General features: G+C 45.7%; 1 protein-coding gene across 2 annotated transcripts in view; it reads right to left on the bottom strand.

Moving 5' to 3' along the window:
* The window catches only part of RMDN2 (regulator of microtubule dynamics 2), a 117130-nt gene that overhangs the window by 83308 nt on the left and 11452 nt on the right, over positions 1-22370 (bottom strand). Inside the window, exons 2-3 of one of the 2 annotated variants that reach the window (XM_038752037.1) lie at positions 13188-13623; positions 4182-4748 (exon numbers count right to left, since the gene is read on the bottom strand). In XM_038752037.1, coding sequence (XP_038607965.1) covers positions 4182-4748; positions 13188-13612 — 992 coding nt within the window. In that variant the 5' untranslated portion in view covers positions 13613-13623. The remainder of the gene's footprint in view (positions 1-4181; positions 4749-13187; positions 13624-22370) is intronic. The other variant, XM_038752045.1, reaches the window with a different exon arrangement.

The raw sequence follows: 22370 nt of genomic DNA on the forward strand, positions 1-22370 counted from the left end.
GCACTGTACTAAGCGCTTGGGAAGTACAAATTGGCAACATATTGTATTATCCCGCCACGACAGGGCCTTTCGCTAAAGATCACCAGACGACGGACGGTGTCGGCTGGCCAAATGACCCGAGAGAAGTAGAGCGCTTATTCAAGTCGGGCAGAGGGGCTTCGGAGGGCCAGTGCAAGTGAAAATTACTAGGGATTTGGAATCGCTCCGAGGCGCCCGGCTACGGTTAACCTTTCTGGTCTCTGCTTGGGTACACTCCGTTCCGCCGCGCCGTGTGTTTTCATGCTGCGTCTTGGCCGGCATGCCGAAAAGGAGGCAGGGAATGTTTGCGGGACAACGCAGGTCCGGGAAGGATGTGTTCCGGTGCCCGAAGGACTGGTTTGAGCATGGGTTTGGGTGCGTGCGGCGGTGGATCCGTACCCCGGGTAGTGCTTAGAACAGTGCCTGGCACACAGTAAGTGCTTACCATATACCATAATAATAATAATAATAATAAATATAATGCACCTTTTTCTTAATACACGATCTTGCAAGAATGGAGAAATGGGTGCGCTGGACGCTGCCCCTCCTCCTATTGGTCAGCTGTCTACCTCGCTTGCATCCTCCCCAGCCCTTAGTACAATGTCTGGCACATAATAGGCGCTTAACGTAGACGGTGAGCCCACTGTTGGGTAGGGACCGTCTCTATATGTTGCCGACTTGTACTTCCAAAGCGCTCAGTACAGCGCTCTGCACACAGTCAGCGCTCAATAAATACGATTGAATGAATGAATGAAATACCATTATCATCATTATTATTATTATTACCTAGCAGGGCTTACAGGCGGGCCACTGAAGAGGGGAGTGGAGAGACGAGAGTCTCAAAAGCGTTTGATGAGTTCTAGGATGGAAGGGCCGAGGAGGGGTCATATCTAAAAGCGGGGAAATGGCTGAGACATCATCACCCTGCTTTCACACATCACAGTGCCATCTGAGAACTTGGAGGTGAGCCGTATTCACGGTTAGAACATTTTCTTTGTTCCTGAATTTTTCCATACGGTTCCGCTTAACTGTGCCCTAAACTGAACCCCCCTACTCACACTCTTTTTTTAAAGTGTAGAATACACGGAGTGTTGCATAAGGGCGTCATGCCAACTGGGAGATCTAGGATGGGTGGGGGATGTTGAGGGCTGGGCAAATATATTAGGACTAGAGATGCAGCAGTTCCAGGAATTTAATCTTCAAAAGCCAAACCTCCCCGGTGAAGAAGATGATAAGAGGCCCTCCCAGAAAATGGGATTTTGGAGGAATCAGTCCTTTGGGGGATTACTTCAGGACCACGACGATGCCCATGCATGACTGGACGGGGAGACCAAGTCCCAGCACAGAAGGGCCCCGTGACTCGTTGCCAGTTTTGGCTACCAGGGCTCACCTGGAGGTTGGATCCTGACAGGATTCCAGGGACTTTGTTGGGAGCGGGGATGATACGTTAGGAAAAATCTGGTGGGGCTCCGGTGGTTCTAAGTCCTTTCCCCAAGCCCAACAGGGCAGTCCCTCATCATCATCAATCGTATTTATTGAGCGCTTACTATGTGCAGAGCACTGTACTAAGCGCTTGGGAAGTACAAATTGGCAACATATAGAGACAGTCCCTACCCAACATTGGGCTCACAGTCTAAAAGGGGGAGACAGTCCCTGCCTTAGAAGCTGCCTTCAGAACAACAGAGATACCCCCAGCGGGGGCCTAATGGATAGAGCACAGGCTTGGGAGTCAGAAGGACCTCATCATCATCAATCGCATTTATTGAGCGCTTACTGTGTGCAGAGCACTGTGCTAAGCGCTTGGGAAGTACAAGTTGGCAACATATAGAGATGGTCCCTACCCAACAGTGGGCTCACAGTCTAAAAGGGGGAGACAGAGAACAAAACCAAACATACTAACAAAATGAAATAAATAGAATAGATATGTACCAGTAAAATAAATAAATAAATAGGGTAATAAATACATACAAACATATATACATGTATACAGGTGCTGTGGGGAAGGGAAGGAGGTAAGATGGGGGGATGGAGAGGGGGATGAGGGGGAGAGGAAGGAAGGGGCTCAGTCTGGGAAGGCCTCCTGGAGGAGGTGAGCTCTCAGCAGGGCCTTGGGTTCTGAACCCTGCTCGGCCACATGTCCGGTATGTGACCTTGGGCAAGTCACTTCATTTATCTCTGCCTCAGTTACCTCATCTGTCAAATGAGGATTTAAGACCGTGAGCCCCATGAGGGACATGAACTGTGTCCAGCCTGATTGGCTCGTATTTACCCCGGCGATGAGTACAGTGCCTGGAACACAGTAAGTGTCTAGCAAATACTACAAAACTCCCCCAAATCTCTCCCTGCTCCCACAGGGTGTCCCCCCCACCCCAAACAGTCCCAAGCCAACCAGCAGCCAATGGTGGAAATCAAGGTCTGGAAGGAGAGACAATACAGCAGGCATATGATCCCTTCTAAGAGAGAACAAACCATGAATGTGGTCGACAGAGGCTCTTTCTAAACACACAGAAATACCTGAGACCGAGAGGCTATCTCTAGGAGACAGTCTCTGATCCGCTCCTCTAATGCCAACCGACTCACTTTATCTCCATCTTGTCTATCTCCCCACTGACCCTTGCCCACATCCTCCCGCCTTTCGATTAAAAGACCCTCCCCCATTTAAAGCCTTACAAAAAAATCACATCCCCAAGAGGCCTTTCCCAACTAAGCCCCCTATTCCCTTTCCCTTCGGCATCACCGGTTCACTAGGACCCGTACTCTTTCGGCATTTCGTAGTCACCCCACCCTCGGCCCCGCAGCACTTATGTTCACATCCACAGTTCCTTTTCAGGTCTGACTCCCCCTCTGGACTGGAAGCTTTTTGTGGACAGGGAATGTGTCTACCGACTTTGTTCCCAAGCGCTCATTACAGTGCTCTGCACACAGTAAGTGCTCAATAAATACAATTGATTGATTGATTGATTGTACTGTGTACTACTAGTCATTATTATTATGGCATCTGTTAAGCATTTACAATGTGTCAAGCTCAGGGATAGATACAAGTTAATCAGGTCAAACGGTCCCTCTCCCACAGAGGGGCTCACCATCTAAATCAATCAATCAATCATATTTATTGAGCGCTTACTATGGGCAGATCACTGTACTAAGTGCTTGGGAAGTACAAGTTGGCAACATATAGAGACAGTCCCTACTCAACAGTGGGCTCACAGTCTAAGATAGGAGGGCGAACAGTTAGTCAATCGTATTTATTGAGCACTTACTGAGAACAGAGCACTGTACTAAGCGCTTGGAGTGTACAATATAATAAGACATTCCCGACTCACAACAAGCTTACAGTCTAGAGGGTACTGAGCAGGTACTGAATCCCCATTCTGCGGAGGAGGAAACCGAGACACAGAGGAGTCACCCAGCAGGCAAACAGCTCAGCCGGGATTCAAACTCGGCTCCCCGGCTAGGCTACGCGACTTAGTACACGCCGTGCCGTGCTCCGCACACGGTAAGGGCTCAAGAAATCCCAGAGCCCGGAGGAGCAGCGTGCGACCAAAGTGGTTTGCTCACCTAACTTTCGCAGCTACTGCTGCTGGGCTGGCAGAGGGCCTTAGTTATTTTACGGCAAGGCAGTGCTGAAACGCTGAGCGGAGGGTTTAGAAACCGCCGGTCCCTAAATTAAAGATCTGAATGGGGGGAGGCTGATTTTTGAATTCGACCTGCGAGCAATTCTTTTGGAAGCAGCGTGTAGGAATGAGTTTAAACTGCAAGCTGGCGAGTGGGGAGGGGACTCATTGAGAGCCCATCACCAACTCGGGCTTGGAGAGTACACCGATCTCGAGGGGCTGCTGTCTGAAAGCTGAGGGGAGCAGTGTGGTGGAGTGCTCTGCGCACAGTGCTTGAGCAAGTCACTTCACTTCTCCGGGCCTCAGCTACCTCATCTGTAAAATGTGGATTGAGACTGTGAGCCCAGCGTGGGACAGGGACCGTGTCCAATTCGATCTGCTTATATCGACCCCAGGGCTTAGCGCTGTGCCACACAGCAAGCACTTAAATACCATCATCATCATCACCATCAAAGCTTCCTAGTGGGAAAAAAAAAACTGGCTAAATACAATCAAGTCACCCAGGACACGCAGACTGAGATGAGCTGCCCGTCTTCGGGAGCGAGTGACCTGCTGAGGGAAGAGTCAGAAGTCGGGGTGACTTCAAAGACGTCTTGGAGTTCGGGGTTGGGATGAGAGGCGGAGGTAGCTCTATCCTGAAGAGGCCCCGCAGTGACTTGGCTTTCACGTCGAAGGGACTCGGAAGGAGTGTCGTCGGCGAGAGGCTCCGGGGACGGTCCGTCTTGAGGGGCTTGGTTCATATCGGCTTGCTGGGGAAAGAGGCCGATTTGGGAATCCTGGCCACTCGCGCTTGTAGACTGACGGCTAACCGTGCTTGAAGAAAGCTGGCTAAGGGCGCTGAGGGAATGGAGGCTGCGTATGTTGAGGAAAAGGTTGCTCACTGCGTATGAAGAACGAGGATTAATGGGATATGGAGAAAGGGGGCCGGTTACGCTTGGACCAGCGTGCCGGAGGCCAGCTTCGGAGAAGTGAATCGAGTCACTTCTCACCTCGATTTCAGACTGACTGCTGTGGGAACTTTGAGAGGAGTCAGAGAGAGCTTCATCTTGACAGGTGCTACTGGAAAGTCCATCTTGAGAGGAGTCTTGGATGGGGGTCTTGTCTGGGAAGCAGCAGCTAGAGCGAGAGAAACGCTGACCTGAGGAAAAACGTCCGGAGAGGGGGAAGCCTCGCCACCCCCCGAATGGGCGGCATCGACATCAGCCAGGAAGCGGGGAGAAGAAGGCCAAGTCAGCACCAACGTGGCCAATAGATAGCGTTAAATAGATAGCGTTCCCCGAGGTGGCCGGGAGACTGCCTCTCAAATGATGCCAGCTAGTTAACCTGGGCTAAGACACAGTCGTGGCGGTGCCAGCTTGGTAAATGCCACCTACGGAGAAGGGGCTAAGACCCTAGCACAGAGAACCCACTCGACTCCGTAGCTTTCTTTCCAAAGGAAATAATGTTCATTAGCTTGGGAGGCCATCACTCACTGGCTGGGTGGCAGCGTGGCTCAGTGGAAAGAGCCCGGGCTTGGGAGTCAGAGGTCAGGGGTTCGAATCCCGGCTCCGCCACCTGTCTGCCGTGTGACCTTGGGCCGGTCACTTCGCCTCTCGGAGCCTCTGCTACCTCATCTGTAAAACGGGGATGAAGACTGTGAGCCCCTCGTGGGACAACCTGATCACCTTGTAGCCCCCACAGCGCTCAGAACAGTGCTTTGCACATAGTAAGCGCTTGAGAAATGTCATCGTTACATACCTATCTATAATGCAGTTATTTATGTTAATTCCTGTCCCCTGCTCTAGAGCCTAAGCTTGTTGTGGGCAGGGAATGTGTCTACCGACTATGTTACATTAGTACAGTGCCCTGTACACGGTAAGCGCTCAATATTCATTCATTCAATCGCATTTATCAATCGTATCAATAAATACCATTGATTGACTGGGCATCTGAAGGGGGGGACAACTCAACAGGGAACATTTCCAATATCCTTGATCATCAGGAAGGTGATTAAACAAAAAACAGGACACCCCCCCGGCCTCCCACTGCCAAAATGGACCTACCTTGGGCAGTGCCCCATAGGCAGAGTTCTTAAAGTGCTCCAGAGTGCATTTCACCCTTCCTCTCTCACCATCCTTGCTGAACTGTCGGAAATACTTTGCCGATGGGGTGTCAGAAGGAAAAAGAAGCCATCAGTGAACATGGCAACGAGGAGGGAATAGAATGTGATGACTGAAGAGTACGTAGAACTCGGTGACATCAGAATGGAACGGATTTCATGGCAATTTTCTAATTGCCCGGGGCCCAAACGTCGTGAACCTGGTGGGGAACTCATTTCCACTCTGAGTATAATTTTGAGACTATTTCCTCTCCCAAACTGTACTGCTTTCATCGATTCTCCTCGCCTTTCATACTGCGCATATTTCCTGTCTGGTTATTTTATTTTCTTTATTTATCTACCTTATAAGATGGATCAATCAATCAATCAATCGCATTTATTGAGTGCTTACTGTGTGCAGAGCACTGCACTAAGCGCTTGGGAAGTACAAGTTGGCAACATATAGAAACAGTCCCTACCCAACAGTGGGCTCACAGTCTAAAAAGTGGGATCACAGTCTAAAATGTCTCTTTCGCATCTTGAACAGTGAAATACACTGGGGATTCATTCGTTCATTCAATTCAATCGGATTTATTGAGCGCTTACTGCGTGCAGAGCACTGTACTAAGCGCTTGGGAGAAGCAGCGTGGCTCGGTGGAAAGAGCATGGGTTTTGGAGTCAGAGGTCATCATCATCATCATCATCAATCGTATTTATTGAGCGCTTACTATGTGCAGAGCACTGTACTAAGCGCTTGGGAAGTACAAATTGGCAACATATAGAGACAGTCCCTACCCAACAGTGGGCTCACAGTCTAAAAGGTCATGGGTTCTAATCCCAGCTCTGATACTTGTCAGCTGTGTGACTTTGGGCAAGTCACTTCACTTCTCTGGGCCTCAGTTCCCTCATCTGGAAAATGGGGATTAAGACTGTGAGCCCCCCGTGGGACAACCTTGAGTACCCTGTATCCCCCCCAGTGCTTAGAACAGTGCTTGGCACATAGTAAGCGCTTAACAAATGCCAACATTATTATTTATTATTATTTTTACAAATCGGCAACACATAGGGACGGTCCCTACCCAACAGTGGGCTCACAGTCTAGAAGGGGGAGACAGACAACAAAACAAAACAGGTAGAAAGGTGTTAATACCATCAGAATAGATAGAATTATAGCTAAATGCACATCATTAATAAAATAGAGTAATAAATATGTACAGATATATACAAGTGCTGTGGGGAGGGGGAGGGAGGAGGGCAGAGGGAGGGAGCAGTCGGGATAAGATGAGGGGATCATCATCATCAATCGTATTTATTGAGCGCTTACTATGTGCAGAGCACTGTACTAAGCGCTTGGGAAGTACAAATTGGCAGAGAAACAGCAAGGCCTCCTTCACAGAGCCCAGGCCCGGGAGTCGGAAGAACCCGGGTTCTGATCCCGGCTCTGCCACTTAGTAATAATAACCATGGTATTTGCCCACTGTCGGGTAGGGACCGTCTCTATATGTTGCCAACTTGTACTGCCCAAGCGCTTACTACAGTGCTCTGCACACAGTAATCGCTCAATAAATACGATTGAATGAATGAATGAATGAACGTGCCAAGCACTTTTCTAAGCACTGGGGTAGATACAAGGGAATCAGGTTGGACACAGTCCCTGTCCCATATGGGGTGCACAGTCCTAATCCCCATTTTACAGATGAGGTAACTGAGGCCCAGAGAAGTGAAGTGACTTTCCCACGGTCACACAGCAGACAAGTGGCTCCGTGGAAAAGAGCCCGGGCTTTGGAGTCAGAGGTCACGGGTTCAAATCCTGGCTCCGCCACTTTAGCTGTGTGACTTTGGGCAAGTCACTTCACTTCTCTGTGCCTCAGTTCCCTCATCTGTAAAATGGGGATGAAGACTGTCAGCCCCCCGTGGGACAACCTGATCACCTTGTAACCTCCCCAGCACTTAGAACAGTGCTTTGCACATAGTAAGTGCTTAATAAATGCCATCATCATCATCAAGTGGCGGATCCTGGATTAGAACCCACGTCCTCTGACTCCCAAGCCCGGGCTCTTTTCATTCATTCAATCGTATTTATTGAGCGCTTACTGTGTGCAGAGCACTGTACTAAGCGCTTGGGAAGTACAAGTTGGCAACGTATAGAGACGGTCCCTACCCAACAACGGGCTCACGGTCTAGAAGGGGGAGACAGACAACAAGACAAAACATGTGGACAGGTGTCAAGTCATCAGAATAAATAGAAGTAAAGCAAGATGCACATCATTAATGCAATAAAAATAATAGTAAATACATACAAGTAAAATCAAGAGTAATACATCTGTACAAACATATATACAGGTGCTGTGGGGATGGGGAGGAGGAGAGGAAAAAAAAGGGGGGGCTCAGTGTGGGAAGGCCTCCTGGAGGAGGTGAGCTCTCAGTAGGGCTTTGAAGGGAGGAAGAGAGCTAGTTTGGCAGATGTGCGGAGGGAGGGCATTCCGGGCCAGGGGGAGGACGTGGGCTGGGGGTCGACGGCGGGACAGGGGAGAACGAGGCCCAGTGAGGAGGTGAGAGGCAGAGGAGCGGAGGGTGCGGGCTGGGCTGGAGAAGGAGAGAAGGGAGGTGAGGTAGGAGGGGGCCAGGGGATGGAGAGCGAGATGATAGCACAGTGAAGTTCTTGGAGTGTGTCTAGACTGTGAGCCCACTGTTGGGTAGGGACTGTCTCTATGTGTTGCCAACTTGGACTTCCCAAGCGCTTAGTACAGTGCTCTGCACACAGTAAGCGCTCAATAAATACAATTGATTGATTGATTGTCTCTGAGATTAGTCAAATTTAGAAAGCGCTTCACTGGGTTGAAGACTGACAGAACTTTATAGTCCCTTCAGTCACTCGGTATTTTCTTCTGCATCAAGGGCTCTAACTTCCCTTTCTTTTGACGGTCATGGGGCTTGTTGTACCTCAGTGGGTCAAGAAGTAGCAAAACACTTCTGTCCTTTTACTACGGTTGGGACTATTTTCCTCCTCTAGGCTTTTGGCTTGAGCATCATTACCCCTTTTATTTCTGTATTTACCTCTGAGCATTCACTTCTGTAACGGACACAGCTTCCCCTCTGTGTTTCATTGGCTCAGAGCGTGACTGCCTATCCCCATCTGAAGGTCAAACCAGAAGAGTGTCCTTGGGTTCGTCCCTGAGACATTTGGTAACGATGAAATATACTTAATTATTAATAATAATAATGCTGGCATTTATGAAGCGCTTACTATGTGCAAAGCACTGTTCTAAGCTCCGGGGAGGTTACAAGGTCATCAGGTTGTCCCACGTGAGGCTCACAGCCTTAATCCCCATTTTACAGATGAGGGAACTGAGGCTCAGAGAAGTGAAGTGACTTGCCCAAAGTCACACAGCTGACAATTGGCAGAGCCGGGATTTGAACCCATGACCTCTGACTCCAAAGCCCATGCTCTTTTCCACTGAGCCATGCTGCTTCTCTGGAAAGAGCCTGGGCTTGGGAGTCAGAGGACATGGGTTCTAATCCTGGCTCCACCACTTGTCGGCTGTGTGACCTTGGGCAAGCCACTTAACGTCTCTTTGCCTTTTACTTCATCTGTAAAATGGGGATTAAGATTGTGAGCCGCATGTGGGACAACATGATTACCTTAATAATAATAATGATGGTATTTGTTAAGTGCTTACTATGTGCAAAGCACTGTTCTAAGTGCTGGCGGGGATACAAGGTGAGCAGGTTGTCCCACATGGGGCTCACAGTCTTAATCCCCATTTGACAGATGAGGGAACTGAGGCCCAGAGAAGTGAAGTGACTTGCCCAAAGTCACACAGCAGACAAGTGGTGGAGGCGGGGTTAGCACCCATTACCTCTGACTCGCAAGCCCGGGCTCTTTCCACTGAACCACGCTGCTCCTCTGAGCCATGCTGCTTTACCCCAGTGCTTAGAACAGTGCTTGGCACATAGTAAGCACTTAGCAAATATCATTATTATCGTTAATAATAATTTTTGCTAAGTATATTTGCTAATAATAGTAATAATAATAATAATAAAGATGAATGAAAAGCATTCAAAGATTCTACCTTTACCTTGCCTTGCTGGGCCACTTCCTCTCCAGCTTAATGTGGGTAAATAATTTTTGAAAATGCCTTTGATCAATCAATAAATAGTATTTGCTGAGCTCCTACACAGCACTGTCCTAAGTGCTTGATAGAGTACAACAGAATGAGTTGACGTGATTCCTGTCCTCAAGGAGCTTACCACCTAGCAAGGGAGATGGACGCTAATCCGACTTATAGATAGGAGGAAAAGGGAATACACACAGGAGATCGTGTTTAAGAGAGTATACAAGCTATGGCCGTAAGCCCTCCGAAGCTTGTGAGTACTTAATAATAATGAAAAGGCAGTTTGGGGATACAAATGTGGGGATTAGAAATCACCTGGGGAAGGCCTCCTGGAGGAAGTGTGATTCCAGATGAGGTATGAAGACAAGGGAGAGCAGTGGTCCTTTGGATAAAAGGGGTAGAGAGCTCCAAGAAGGGCTAAGCCCGAGAGATGAGATGAGGCTAATGCCAGTAATATTTCCATTTCAGCTCTTCCGATTTCAGTTCTACCCATTTTCGCAGCTTTGAAAAGCTCCTCCTCAGTGGTCTGGCTGGATTTTCACTTTCTGCGGCTTTCCTTTTATCCTTCAGGCCTCCGTGGAATCCTAGGTTTAACCAAGGTGTCTTGCCTTCTGAACGATCTGTTGGAAGTACAGTGGGCTTTCTTAGACAATTTGAGACCTGTTCATTTTTTCTTTTCATTAGGTCCTTTCTAATATATTCAGCCTTTCAAATGTGATTTTTTTTCCAAGTCCTCTCTTTTAAAGAAATCATTTTCACTTTTATATTCTCCTCTTCAGCTCTTGGATAAAACCATTTTGTAGTGCTGTCACCCAGGTTTCCACAAGCTTCACTGGGTGGGACAAATGAGGAGAATGGAGGAGGGCAGGCTATCATACGGCTGCTGAATGGTGAATCTTAAACGGATTCATTCATTCAATCGTATTTATTGAGCACTTACTGTGCGCAGAGCACTGGACTAAGTGCTTGGGAAGGACAAGTTGGCAACATATAGAGATGGTCCCCACCCAACAACGGGCTCACAGTCTAGAAGGGGGAGACGGACAACAAAACAAAACAAGTGGACAGGTGTCAAGTCGTCAGAACAAATAGAAAAAAAGCTAAATGCACATCATCAACAAAAATAAATAGAATAGCAAATATGTACAATAATAATAATGGCATTTATTAAACGCTTATTATGTGCGAAGCACTGTTCTAAGCGCTGGGGAGGTTACAAGGTGATTAGGTTGTCCCACGGGGGGCTCACAGTCTTAATCCCCATTTTACAGATGAGGTAACTGAGGCCCAGAGAAGTGAAGTGACTTGCCCAAAGTCACACAGCTGACAGTTGATGGAGCCGGGGTTTGAACCCCTGACCTCTGACTCCAAAGCCCGGGCTCTTTCCACTGAGCCACACTGCTTCTCAACCGTGTACAAGTAAAATAGAGTAATAAATCTGTACCCCATCATACATTAGAACACATTCTCCTATTACTCTATTTATTTATTTATTTATTACTCTATTTATTTATTACTCTATTTATTTATTACTCTATTTATTTTTTATTACTCTATTTATTATTACTCTATTTATTTATTATCACTCTATTTATTTATTTATTTATTTATTGCTCTATTCATTTATTCCTCTATTTATTTATTTATTTTACTTGTACATATCTATTCCATTTCTTTTATTTTGTTAGTATGTTTGGTTTTGTTCTCCGTCTCCCCCTTTTAGACCGTGAGCCCACTGTTGGGTAGGGACCGTCTCTATATGTTGCCAACTTGCACTTCCCAAGCGCTTAGTACAGTGCTCTGCACACAGTAAGCGCTCAATAAATACGATTGATGATGATTCTCCTAAAATAAAACATTTTAACTTGCAGAGGTAAATCAGTGAAAGTGAAGCAGATATTTACACTTTTCCCCTCCTTGGCTTTGGCCCTGGCCCCTCATTATTCCCAACAAAAAATATGAGTTGAGCCAGTGTTAAATGGATGACATCGCACTCTTGACAGTTTCATTTTGCAGGACTGAACTAGACGGTAAGACAAGTCTTCAGATTCTTCAGAGTCTAAGGAGCAAGTAAGGAGTCCATTCGCAATTCGGTTTAATGAGTATTAATCGTGACAGCGATAATCAGTTCAAAAACAGTACGGCCTCTAATGGAAAGAGCCTGAGCTAAGGAGTCGGAGGGCCTGGATTCTAATCACACTCTGGTGTGACTTCAGGTTTTAGACTGTGAGCCCACTGTTGGGTAGGGACTGTCTCTATATGTTGCCAATTTGTACTTCCCAAGCGCTTAGTACAGTGCTCTGCACACAGTAAGCGCTCAATAAATATGATTGATGATGATGATGATCACTTCTCTGTGCCTCAGTTTCCTTATCTGCAAAACGGGGCTTTGATACCTGCTCTCCCTCCTACTTAGACTCTGAACTCCCAAATGAATGATAATATTTTGTGGTGTTTCTTAAGTGTCTACTATGTGTCTGACACTCTACTAAACGCTGGGGTGGTTCAAAGCCAATTGAGTTGGATACAGTCCCTGTCAATCAATCAATCAATCGTATTTATTGAGCGCTTACTGTGTGCACAGCACTGTACTAAGCGCTTGGGAAGTACAAGTTGGCAACATATAGAGACAGTCCCTACCCAACGGTGGGCTCACAGTCTAAAAGGGGGAGACGGAGAACAAAACCAAACATACTAACAAAATAAAATAGAATAGATATGTACAAGTAAAATAAATAAATAAATAAATAGAGTAATAAATATGTACAAACATATATACATACATACAGGTGCTGTGGGGAAGGGAAGGAGGTAAGATGTCCCACATGGGGCTCACGGTCTAAAAGGGGGAGACGGAGAACAAAACCAAACATACTAACAAAATAAAATAGATATGTACAAGTAAAATAAATAAATAAATAAATAGAGTAATAAATATGTCCAAACATATATACATATATACAGGTGCTGTGGGGAAGGGAAGGAGGTCAGATGTCCCACATGGGGCTCACGGTCTCAACCCCCATGTTCCAGATGAGGTCACCGAGGCTCAGAGAAGCGAAGCGACTTCCCCAAGTTCACAGAGCAGACACGTGGCAGAGTCCGGATTAGAACCCACGACCTCCTGACTCCAAGGCTCGTGCTCTGTCCGCTATGCCATGGGGGACAGAGTACAGTGCTCTGCACACAGTAAGCGCTCAATAAATACGACTGAATGAATGACAGGGATTATGCCTGACCTGAATTACCTTGTATCTATCCCAAGGCTTAGACCTTTCCTTGACGGATAGCAAGCGCTTAACAAATACCGTAAACAGCATTAGCATTACTATTAAAATGAAACCACAGTTTGCAGAGACTTACCCTCCTTCGCTTTCTGTCTCTTCTGAACTATGGCTTAGAATTGGCTCCGATCTTCTCTTTCTGCGATGCGGACTCTCCCTGGAGACTCCCGCCTTTCCCCTCAGCTCACCCCGGACATGTTCCTCCAGCTTTGGAATGGCTTCCTTGAGGCACCTCACCTCCTCCTTGAGTTCTTCCAAGCTCGCCACTAAACTGTTCAGCTTCTCCAGAATTTGCAGCTGCCTTCCCTGTAACGCCGTGACCGTACCTCGCTCGCCGTGGAGTTCCTCGGCTGAAGGAAACGCGTCGTTCAGGGCCCAAAATCCGGGCAGGCGAATCACCGCCAAAGACTTCCGGATCTTGCGGTACCACACCAGGGCCAAACTGACTCCGGCAGTTCCGATCATGATGCCGAAAATCAGTCCTTTATTTGAGGATTGAGACATGCCTGTCTTATCTGAAAACACAAACAAAAACAGACGTGAGTCTGGCTTTTCTTTTTTGGTTTAAAGTATAAATTTATAATTCGCTTGAATCAGACACGTCCAACTCACAGTTGGCCTGTGTGTGCTGTTACACATTCACTGATGAACCAAATTTTTTAAAATCAATCAATCAATCAATCGTATTTATTGAGCGCTTACTATGTGCAGAGCACTGTACTAAGCGCTTGGGAAGTACAAATTGGCATCACATAGAGACAGTCCCTACCCAACAGTGGGCTCACAGTCTAAAAGGGGGAGACAGAGAACAGAAACAAACATACCAACAAAATAAAAGGCTGGAAATTACTAAGTTGCTAAATAGTTTACAATTTATTCGTTATTCATAAATAAAGGAAAGTGACATTAGGGGGTAGAACTATTTTCACTGATTTCTTTCCATGTCCTGCGGATGGCTCCTAGGAGGGGGCAGGGACAGACTGTGAGCCCACTGTTGGGTAGGGACTGTCTCTATATGTTGCCAACTTGGACTTCCCAAGCGCTTAGTACAGTGCTCTGCACACAGTAAGCGCTCAATAAATACGATTGATGATGATGATGATGCCGAAAATCAGTCCTTTATTTGAGGATTGAGACACGCCTGTCTTATCTGAAAACACAAACAAAAACAGACATGAGTCTTGCTTTCCTTTTCTTTTTTTTCGTTTAAACTATAAATTTATAATTCGCTTGAATCAGACACGTCCAACTCACGGTTGGCCCGTGTGTGCTGTTACACACTCCCAGATGAACTATATTTTCTAAAAGGCTGGAAATTACTAAGTTGCTAAATAGCCTACAATTTATTCGTTATTCGTAAATAAAGGAAAGTGACATTAGGGGGTAGAACTATTTTCACTGATTCCTTTCCATGTCCTGCGGATGGCTCCTAGGAGGGGGCAGGGACAGTGATCCAAGATTAGTGGAGAGAGGCTGAGAATCAATCAATCAATCAATCAATCGTATTTATTGAGCACTTACTGTGTGCAGAGCACTGTACCAAGCGCTTGGGAAGCACAAGTGGGCAACACATAGAGACAGTCCCTACCCAACAGTGGGCTCACAGTCTAGAAGGAGGAGACGGAGAACAAAACCAAACAGATTAACAAAATAAAATAAATAGAATAGATATGTACTAGTAAAATAAATAAATACATAAATATATAAATAAATATAAATAAATAAATAAAAATAAATAAAAATGAATGAATGAATGAATAAATAAATGAATAAATAAATAAGTAAGTAAGTAAATAAATGAATGAATTAATTAATGGGTAGAACTATTTTCACTGATTTCTTTCCATGTCCTGCGGATGGCTCCTAGGAGGGGGCAGGGACAGTGATCCAAGATTAGTGGAAAGAGGCTGAGAATCAATCAATCAATCAATCAATCATATTTATTGAGCACTTACTGTGTGCAGAGCACTGTACCAAGCGCTTGGGAAGCACAAGTGGGCAACACATAGAGACGGTCCCTACCCAACAGTGGGCTCACAGTCTAGGAGGGGGAGACGGAGAACAAAACCAAACAGATTAACAAAATAAAATAAATAGAGTAGATATGTACTAGTAAAATAAATATATAAATAAATATACATAAATAAATAAATATAAATAAATAAATAGATATGAATAAATAAATATATAAATATAAATAAATAAATACAAATAAATAAATAAATAAATAAAAATGAATGAATGAATAAATTAATAAATGAACAAATAAATGAATAAATAAGTAAGTAAGTAAATGAATGAATGAATGAATGAATGAATGACTGACTGCATGTAGGGTAACCTCCCAGAATCCGGGGGGCTCCGACTAGTGTGGAGCGCGAAGTTGGTTGCAATCTGGGATGGCGGTGGCCTGGTCTTTGCTGGGTTACTGGCCCCTTCCCCATCTTCCCTTTCCCCCGGGCTACCTATTTCCCTGTGACCTAGGGCCAAGAACGTTAGTCAAACCAATTTAAACCCTAACTTCAAAATTAGAAAGCCAGGTACCAAATAATATTTTCTGAAGTTTAGTGGACTTCGTGCAAACTACAGACAAAGGCCAATTACTTGAAAATGTTATCTACTGAAATCAAGTATTTGTTGCCATAGTAGTTGGGTCAATCAATCAATCGTCTTTATTGAGCGCTTACTGTGTGCAGAGCACTGTACTAAGCGCTTGGGAAGTACAAGTTGGCGACATATGGAGACGGTCCCTACCCAACAGTGGGCTCACAGTCTAGAAGTCAAGTGGTCCCATAACTACATTTCTGCTCATTTCTCCCACAGCTGAATCAATTTGGGACCTATTTTCATAAACAGAGGTGAAACCCGGCAGGAAGCAGAATATTAAACATCGACCTTTTGAGCAGGGCTGGCTCCCTAGGCAAAAAATCAATCAATCAATCAACCAAATTTATTGAGCGCTTACTGTGTGCAGAGCACTGTACTAAGCGCTTGGGAAGCGCTTGGGATTTTCTCGGGAAAATCTCTAGACTGTCAGCTCGGTGTGAGCAGGGAACGTGCGCTGACAGTCTGGAGGGGGAGACGGACATTAATCGAAATAAATAAACAATAAATAAATTACAGGGGAGACAGTCATCAATTCCAGCTAGCTATAAAACCACTGACTGGCAAATACGATCAATTAAGGGTCTTGTAGCTAGCTTGTATTGATGACTGTTTCCCCTGTTGTTTATTATCTATTTATTTTGATTAATGTTTGTCTCCCCCTCTAGACTGTCAACTCGTTGTGGGCGGGGAATGTCACTGCTTTATTGTTGTCTTTTCTTCCAAGTGCTTAGTACAGTGCTGCGCACACCGTAAGCACTCAATAAATACCACTGACTGACAAATACGATCAAGAGTTTTATAGCTAGCTTGTATTGATGACTATATTCTGAGGACTTGACACCTGACCACATGTTTTGTTTTGTTGTCTGTCTCCCCCTTCTAGACTGTGAGCCCCTTGTTGGGTAGGGACCGTCTCTATATGTTCCCAACTTGTACTTCCCAAGTGCTTAGTACAGTGCTCTGCACACAGTAAGCGCTCAATAAATATGATTGAATGAAAAGGCAAATATCACTGATGGTTGAGGATCAATCAATCAATCAATCAATCGTATTTATTGAGCGCTTACTGTGCTCAGAGCACTGTACCAAGCGCTTGGGAAGCACAAGTTGGCAACACACAGAGACAGTCCCTACTCAACAGTGGGCTCACAGTCTAGAAGGGGGAGACAGAGAACAAAACCAAACATAGTAACAAAATAAAATAAATAGAATAGATATGTACAAGAAGAAAGAAGGAAAGAAAGAAAGAAGGAAAGAAAGAAAGAAAGAAAGAGAGAAAGAAAAAGGAAGGAAGGAAGGAAGGAAGGAAGGAAGGAAGGAAGGAAGGAAGGAAGGAAGGAAGGAAGGAAGGAAGGAAGAAAGAAAGAAAGAAAGAAAGAAAGAAAGAAAGAAAGAAAGAAAGAAAGAAAGAAAGAAAGAAAGAAAGAAAGAAAAGAAAGAAAGAAAGGAGGAAGGAAGGAAGGAAGGAAGGAAGGAAGGAAGGAAGGAAGGAAGGAAGGAAGGAAGGAAGGAAGGAAGGAAGGAAGGGAGGAAGGGAGGAAGGGAGGAAGGGAGGAAGGGAGGAAGGGAAGAAGGGAGGGAGAAAGAGAGAGAAAGAAGGAAGGAAGGAAGGAAGGAAGGAAGGAAGGAAGGAAGGAAGGAAGGAGGGAAGGAAGGAAGGAAGGAAAGAAAGAAAGAAAGAAAGAAAGAAAGAAAGGAAGGAAGAAAGAAAGAAAGAAAGAAAGAAAGAAAGAAAGAAAGAAAGAAAGAAAGAAAGAAAGAAAGAAAGGAGGAAGGAAGTAAGGGAGGAAGGAAGGAAGGAAGAAAGAAAGAAAGAAAGAAAGAAAGAAAGAAAGAAAAAGAAAGAAGGAAGGAAGGAAAGAAAGAAAGAAAGAAAGAAAGGAAGAAAGGAAGAAAGGAAGAAAGAAAGAAAGAAAGAAAGAAAGAAAGAAAGAAAGAAAGAAAGAAAGAAAGAAAGAAAGAAAGAAAGAAAGAAAGAAAGAAAGAGAGTGGCCAATCCCCACTTTGCCACTTGTCTGCTGGGTGACCTTCAGCAAGTCCCTTCTCTGTGCCTCAGTTACCTCATCTGTAAAACGGGGATTAAAGCTGTGAGCATAATATTAAACATCGACCTTTTGAGCAGGGCCGGCTCCCTAGGCAAAAGGCAACTATCACTGATGGTTGAGAAGCAGCGTGGCCAATCCCCACTCTGCCACTTGACTGCTGGCCACCCTGCTTCTCAACTATCAGTGACCTCGTCTGTAAAATGGGGACGAATGAGGTGGGATAGGGACTGTGTCCAACCTGATTAACTTGTATCTATCCCAGGGCTAGAACATAGTAAGTGCTTAACAAATATCATAAAAGACAAACCAACTGATAACCCAAGAAGTGAGAAAGAAAAGAGAAGCCCCTTGAGAGAAGAGCACCACAGGTCATCTCTCTTTGGCCTTTAAGTCAGAGCTGGCCTCGCTCTTGAAGTTTTGCTATTCACTCATTCAATCGTATTTATTGAGCGCTTACTGTGTGCAGAGCACTGTACTAAGCGCTTGCATTCTGTGAAGCATGTTAGATATTAATTGCCTTTCCATATCTTTTACCTAAAAGCCCAATTTTCTTCTTCAGTGGAGGGGAGGACTGAGACGCAATAAACCCACGCTAGGATGAGGGGAACTGCTCTGCAGCCCCTTAAGGGGTTAGAGCAAAGCCCGCTGTTGGGTAGGGGCCGTCTCTATATGTTGCCAACTTGTACTTCCCGAGCGCTTAGTACAGTGCTCTGCGCACAGTAAGCGCTCAATCAATACGATGGATTGATTGAGCCAAGAAAGAGGGACTTGGAGGAAGGGGAGAGGTGTATGTAGAAGGGAGGGGAGTGCGGAGTTAGGGGTGGTGGGTTAGGAGGGATTCCCGGCCTCCAATCCCACAAGCGATACTGATTACCGCGGTATCCGTTAGGCACTTAGTACGTGTCAAACACTGTACTAAGCACTGGGGTCGAGAGCAGATAATCAACTAACCGTGAGCCCACTCTTCTAGACTGCGAGCCCGCTGTTGGGTAGGGACCGTCTATGTTGCCGACTTGTCCTTCCCAAGCGCTTAGCCCAGTGTTCTGCACACACTAAGCGCTCAATAAATACGACTGAATGAATGAATGAATGAACTAACTTAGTACAGTGCTCTGCACATAGTAAGCGCTCAATAAATACGATTGATTGATTGATCTGTAAAATGGGGATGAAGACTGCGAGCCCCACGTGGGACAACCTGATCACCGTGTACCCCCCCGGCGCTTAGAACAGTGCTTTGCACATAGTAAGCGCTTCACAAATCCCATCATCATCTCTATGTAGATGATACTCGGATCTACGGCTCCTGCCCTGATCCTTTCCTCCCTCCCCTTCCTCCCTCCCCCTCCTTCCTCTCCCCCTCATCCCCCTCTCCATCCCCCAGTCTTACCTCCTTCCCTTCCCCACAGCACCTGTATATATGTTTGTACAGATTTATTACTCTATTTATTATTTATTTTACTTGTACACTTCTATTTATTTTATTTTGTTAATATGCTTGGTTTTGTTCTCTGTCTCCCCCTTCTAGACTGTGAGCCCGCTGTTGGGTAGGGACCGTCTCTATATGTTGCCAACTTGGACTTCCCAAGCGCTTAGTACAGTGCTCTGCACACAGTAAGCGCTCAATAAATACAATTGATTGATTGATTGATTGATCCCTCTCCCTCTCTTCAAGTTAGCACCTGCTCCTGCGTTGGGGACATCTCCACTTGGATGTCTTCCCATCCCCTCAAGCCTATCATGTCCAAAACAGAGCTCCTTATCTTCCCTCCCAAACCCTGACCGCTCCCGAACTTTCCCCATCACTGTAGACAGCACCACCGTTCTTTCCGCCTCCCAAGCTCGCAGCTTTGGCGTTGTCCTCGACTCCCCTCTCTCATTCACCCCGTCACCAAATCCAGTCAGTCCCCCCTTCACAACTTCACTAAAATCCACGCTTTCCTCTCCATCCAAACTGCAGCCACGTTAATCCATCATCATCAATCGTATTTATTGAGCGCTTACTGTGTGCAGAGCACTGGACTGAGCGCTTGGGAAGTACAAATTGGCAACGTATAGAGACGGTCCCTACCCAACGGTGGGCTCACAGTCTAAAAGGGGGAGGCAGAGAACAAAACCAAACATACTAACAAAATAAAATAAATAGAATAGATATGTACAAGTAAAATAAATAAATAAATAGAGTAATAAATACGTACAAACATATTGGATTACTGCACCAGCCTCCTCGCTGACCTCCCAACCTCCTGTCTCTCCCCACTCCAGTCCATACGTCACTCCGCTGCCCAGATCATCATCAATCGTATTTATTGAGCGCTTACTATGTGCAGAGCACTGTACTAAGCGCTTGGGAAGTACAAATTGGCAACATATAGAGACAGTCCCTACCCAACAGTGGGCTCACAGTCTAAAAGGGGGAGACAGAGAACAAAACCAAACATACTAACAAAATAAAATAAATAGAATAGATATGTACAAATAAAATAGATAAATAGAGTAAAAAATATGTACAAACATATATACATATATACAGGTGCTGTGGGGAAGGGATGATCTTTTTCCAAAAAGCGTTCAGGACATGCCACCTCCTCCACCCTCCCCCTCCTCAAAAATCTCCGGCGGTTGCCCATCCACGTCCATAACGAACAAAAACTCCTCACCGTTGGCTTTAAAGGACTACTGCTAACCTTCTGACTGCCTCCACCTCCCCCGTCCCGCTGCTGATAATAATAATGATGGCATTCATTAAGCGCTTACTATGCGCAAAGCACTGTTCTAAGCGCTGGGGAGGTTACAAGGGGATCAGGTTGTCCCACGGGGGGCTCACAGTCTTCATCCCCATTTGACAGATGAGGGAACTGAGGCCCAGAGAAGTGAAGTGGCTTGCCCAAAGTCACCCAGCTGACAATTGGCGGAGCCGGGATTTGAACCCATGACCTCTGACTCCAAAGCCCGGGCTCTTTCCGCTGAGCCACGCTGATCTCTGGCCCACGTCCTGCCTCGGGTCTGGAACCCAACTTGTACTTCCCAAGCGCTTAGTACAGTGTTCTGCACACAGTAAGCGCTCAATAAATACGATTGATTGATTGATTGGAACGCCCTCCCTCCTCAAATCTGACAGACTCCCCTGCTCCAGAGCGTTATTGAAAGGACACCTCCTCCGAGAGGCCTTCCCAGACTAAGCCCTACTTTTCATCTCCCACTCCCTTCTACGTCACCTTATCTCCCCCTCCTGCCCCTCTCCATCTCCCCCACCTTACCTCCTTCCCTTCCCCACAGCACCTGTATATATGGATAGATGTTTGTACAGATTTATTTCTCTATTTTACTTGTACATATTTATTCTATTTATTTTATTAATATGTTCTGTTTTGTCGTCTGTCTCCCCCTTCTAGACTGCGAGCCCGCTGTCGGGTAGGGACCGTCTCTATAAGTTGCCAACTTGGACTTCCCAAGCGCTTAGTACAGTGCTCTGCACACAGTAAGCGCTCAATAAACACAATTGAATGAATGAATGAATTAATTAGCTTCCTTCGCTCTCCCCTCCTTCCCGCCCCACAGCACTTACGTATTTCTCTGTAATTTTATTTATCTGTATTGACGTCTGTTTTCCCCCCTCTAGACTGTGAGCTTCTTGTAGGCAGGGAATGTGACTGTTTATTGTTGTATTATACTTTCCCAAGCGCTTAGTATAGTGCTCTGCACACAGTAAGCACTTAATAAACGCAACTGAATGAACGAAAGTCAAGTACTGTCCTGTCTTCCCTTCTAGTCTGTAAACTCGCTGTGAGCAGGCAATGTGTACTTCTAGACCGTGAGCCCACTGTTGGGTAGGGACCGTCTCTATAAGTTGCCAACTTGGACTTCCCAAGCGCTTAGTACAGTGCTCTGCACACGGTAAGCGCTCAATAAATATGATTGATTGATTGATTGAAAGTCAAGTACTGTCCTGTCTCCCCTTCTAGTCTGTAAACTCGTTGTGAGCAGGCAATGTGCACTTCTAGACTGTGAGCCCGCTGTTGGGTAGGGACCGTCTCTATAAGTTGCCAACTTGTACTTCCCAAGCGCTTAGTACAGTGCTCTGCACACAGTAAGCGCTCAATAAATACGATTGAATGAATGAATGTGTCTGTTTATTGTTATATTGTACTCTCCCAACTGCTTAGTGCAGTGCTCTGCACACAGTAAACGCTCCATCAATACAATTGAATGGCTAACCCATATGGGTACTTCCCAAGCGCTTAGTACAGTGCTCTGCACACAGTAAGCACTCAATCAATACAATTGAATAATAATAATAATAATAATAATAATAATAATAATGATGGCATTTATTAAGCGCTTACTATGTGCAAAGCACTGTGAATGTGGGGCTCACACTTTACAGACGGGTAATCAGGTATTTAATACCCGTTTTACAGGGGAGGAAATTCAGGCCCAGAGAAGTCGAGTGACTTCCCCAAAGTCCCACAGCTGATGAGCGCGACTTCTAGACTGCAAGCCCAGTGGCGAGAGCCCGGATTTGGGTTCTAATCAATCAATCAATCATATTTATTGAGCACTTACTGTGTGCAGAGCACTGGACTAAGCGCTTAGGAAGTCCAAGTTGG

This window comes from Tachyglossus aculeatus, chromosome 1, assembly GCF_015852505.1.
Source record: "Tachyglossus aculeatus isolate mTacAcu1 chromosome 1, mTacAcu1.pri, whole genome shotgun sequence".
Taxonomy (NCBI): Eukaryota; Metazoa; Chordata; class Mammalia; order Monotremata; family Tachyglossidae; genus Tachyglossus; species Tachyglossus aculeatus.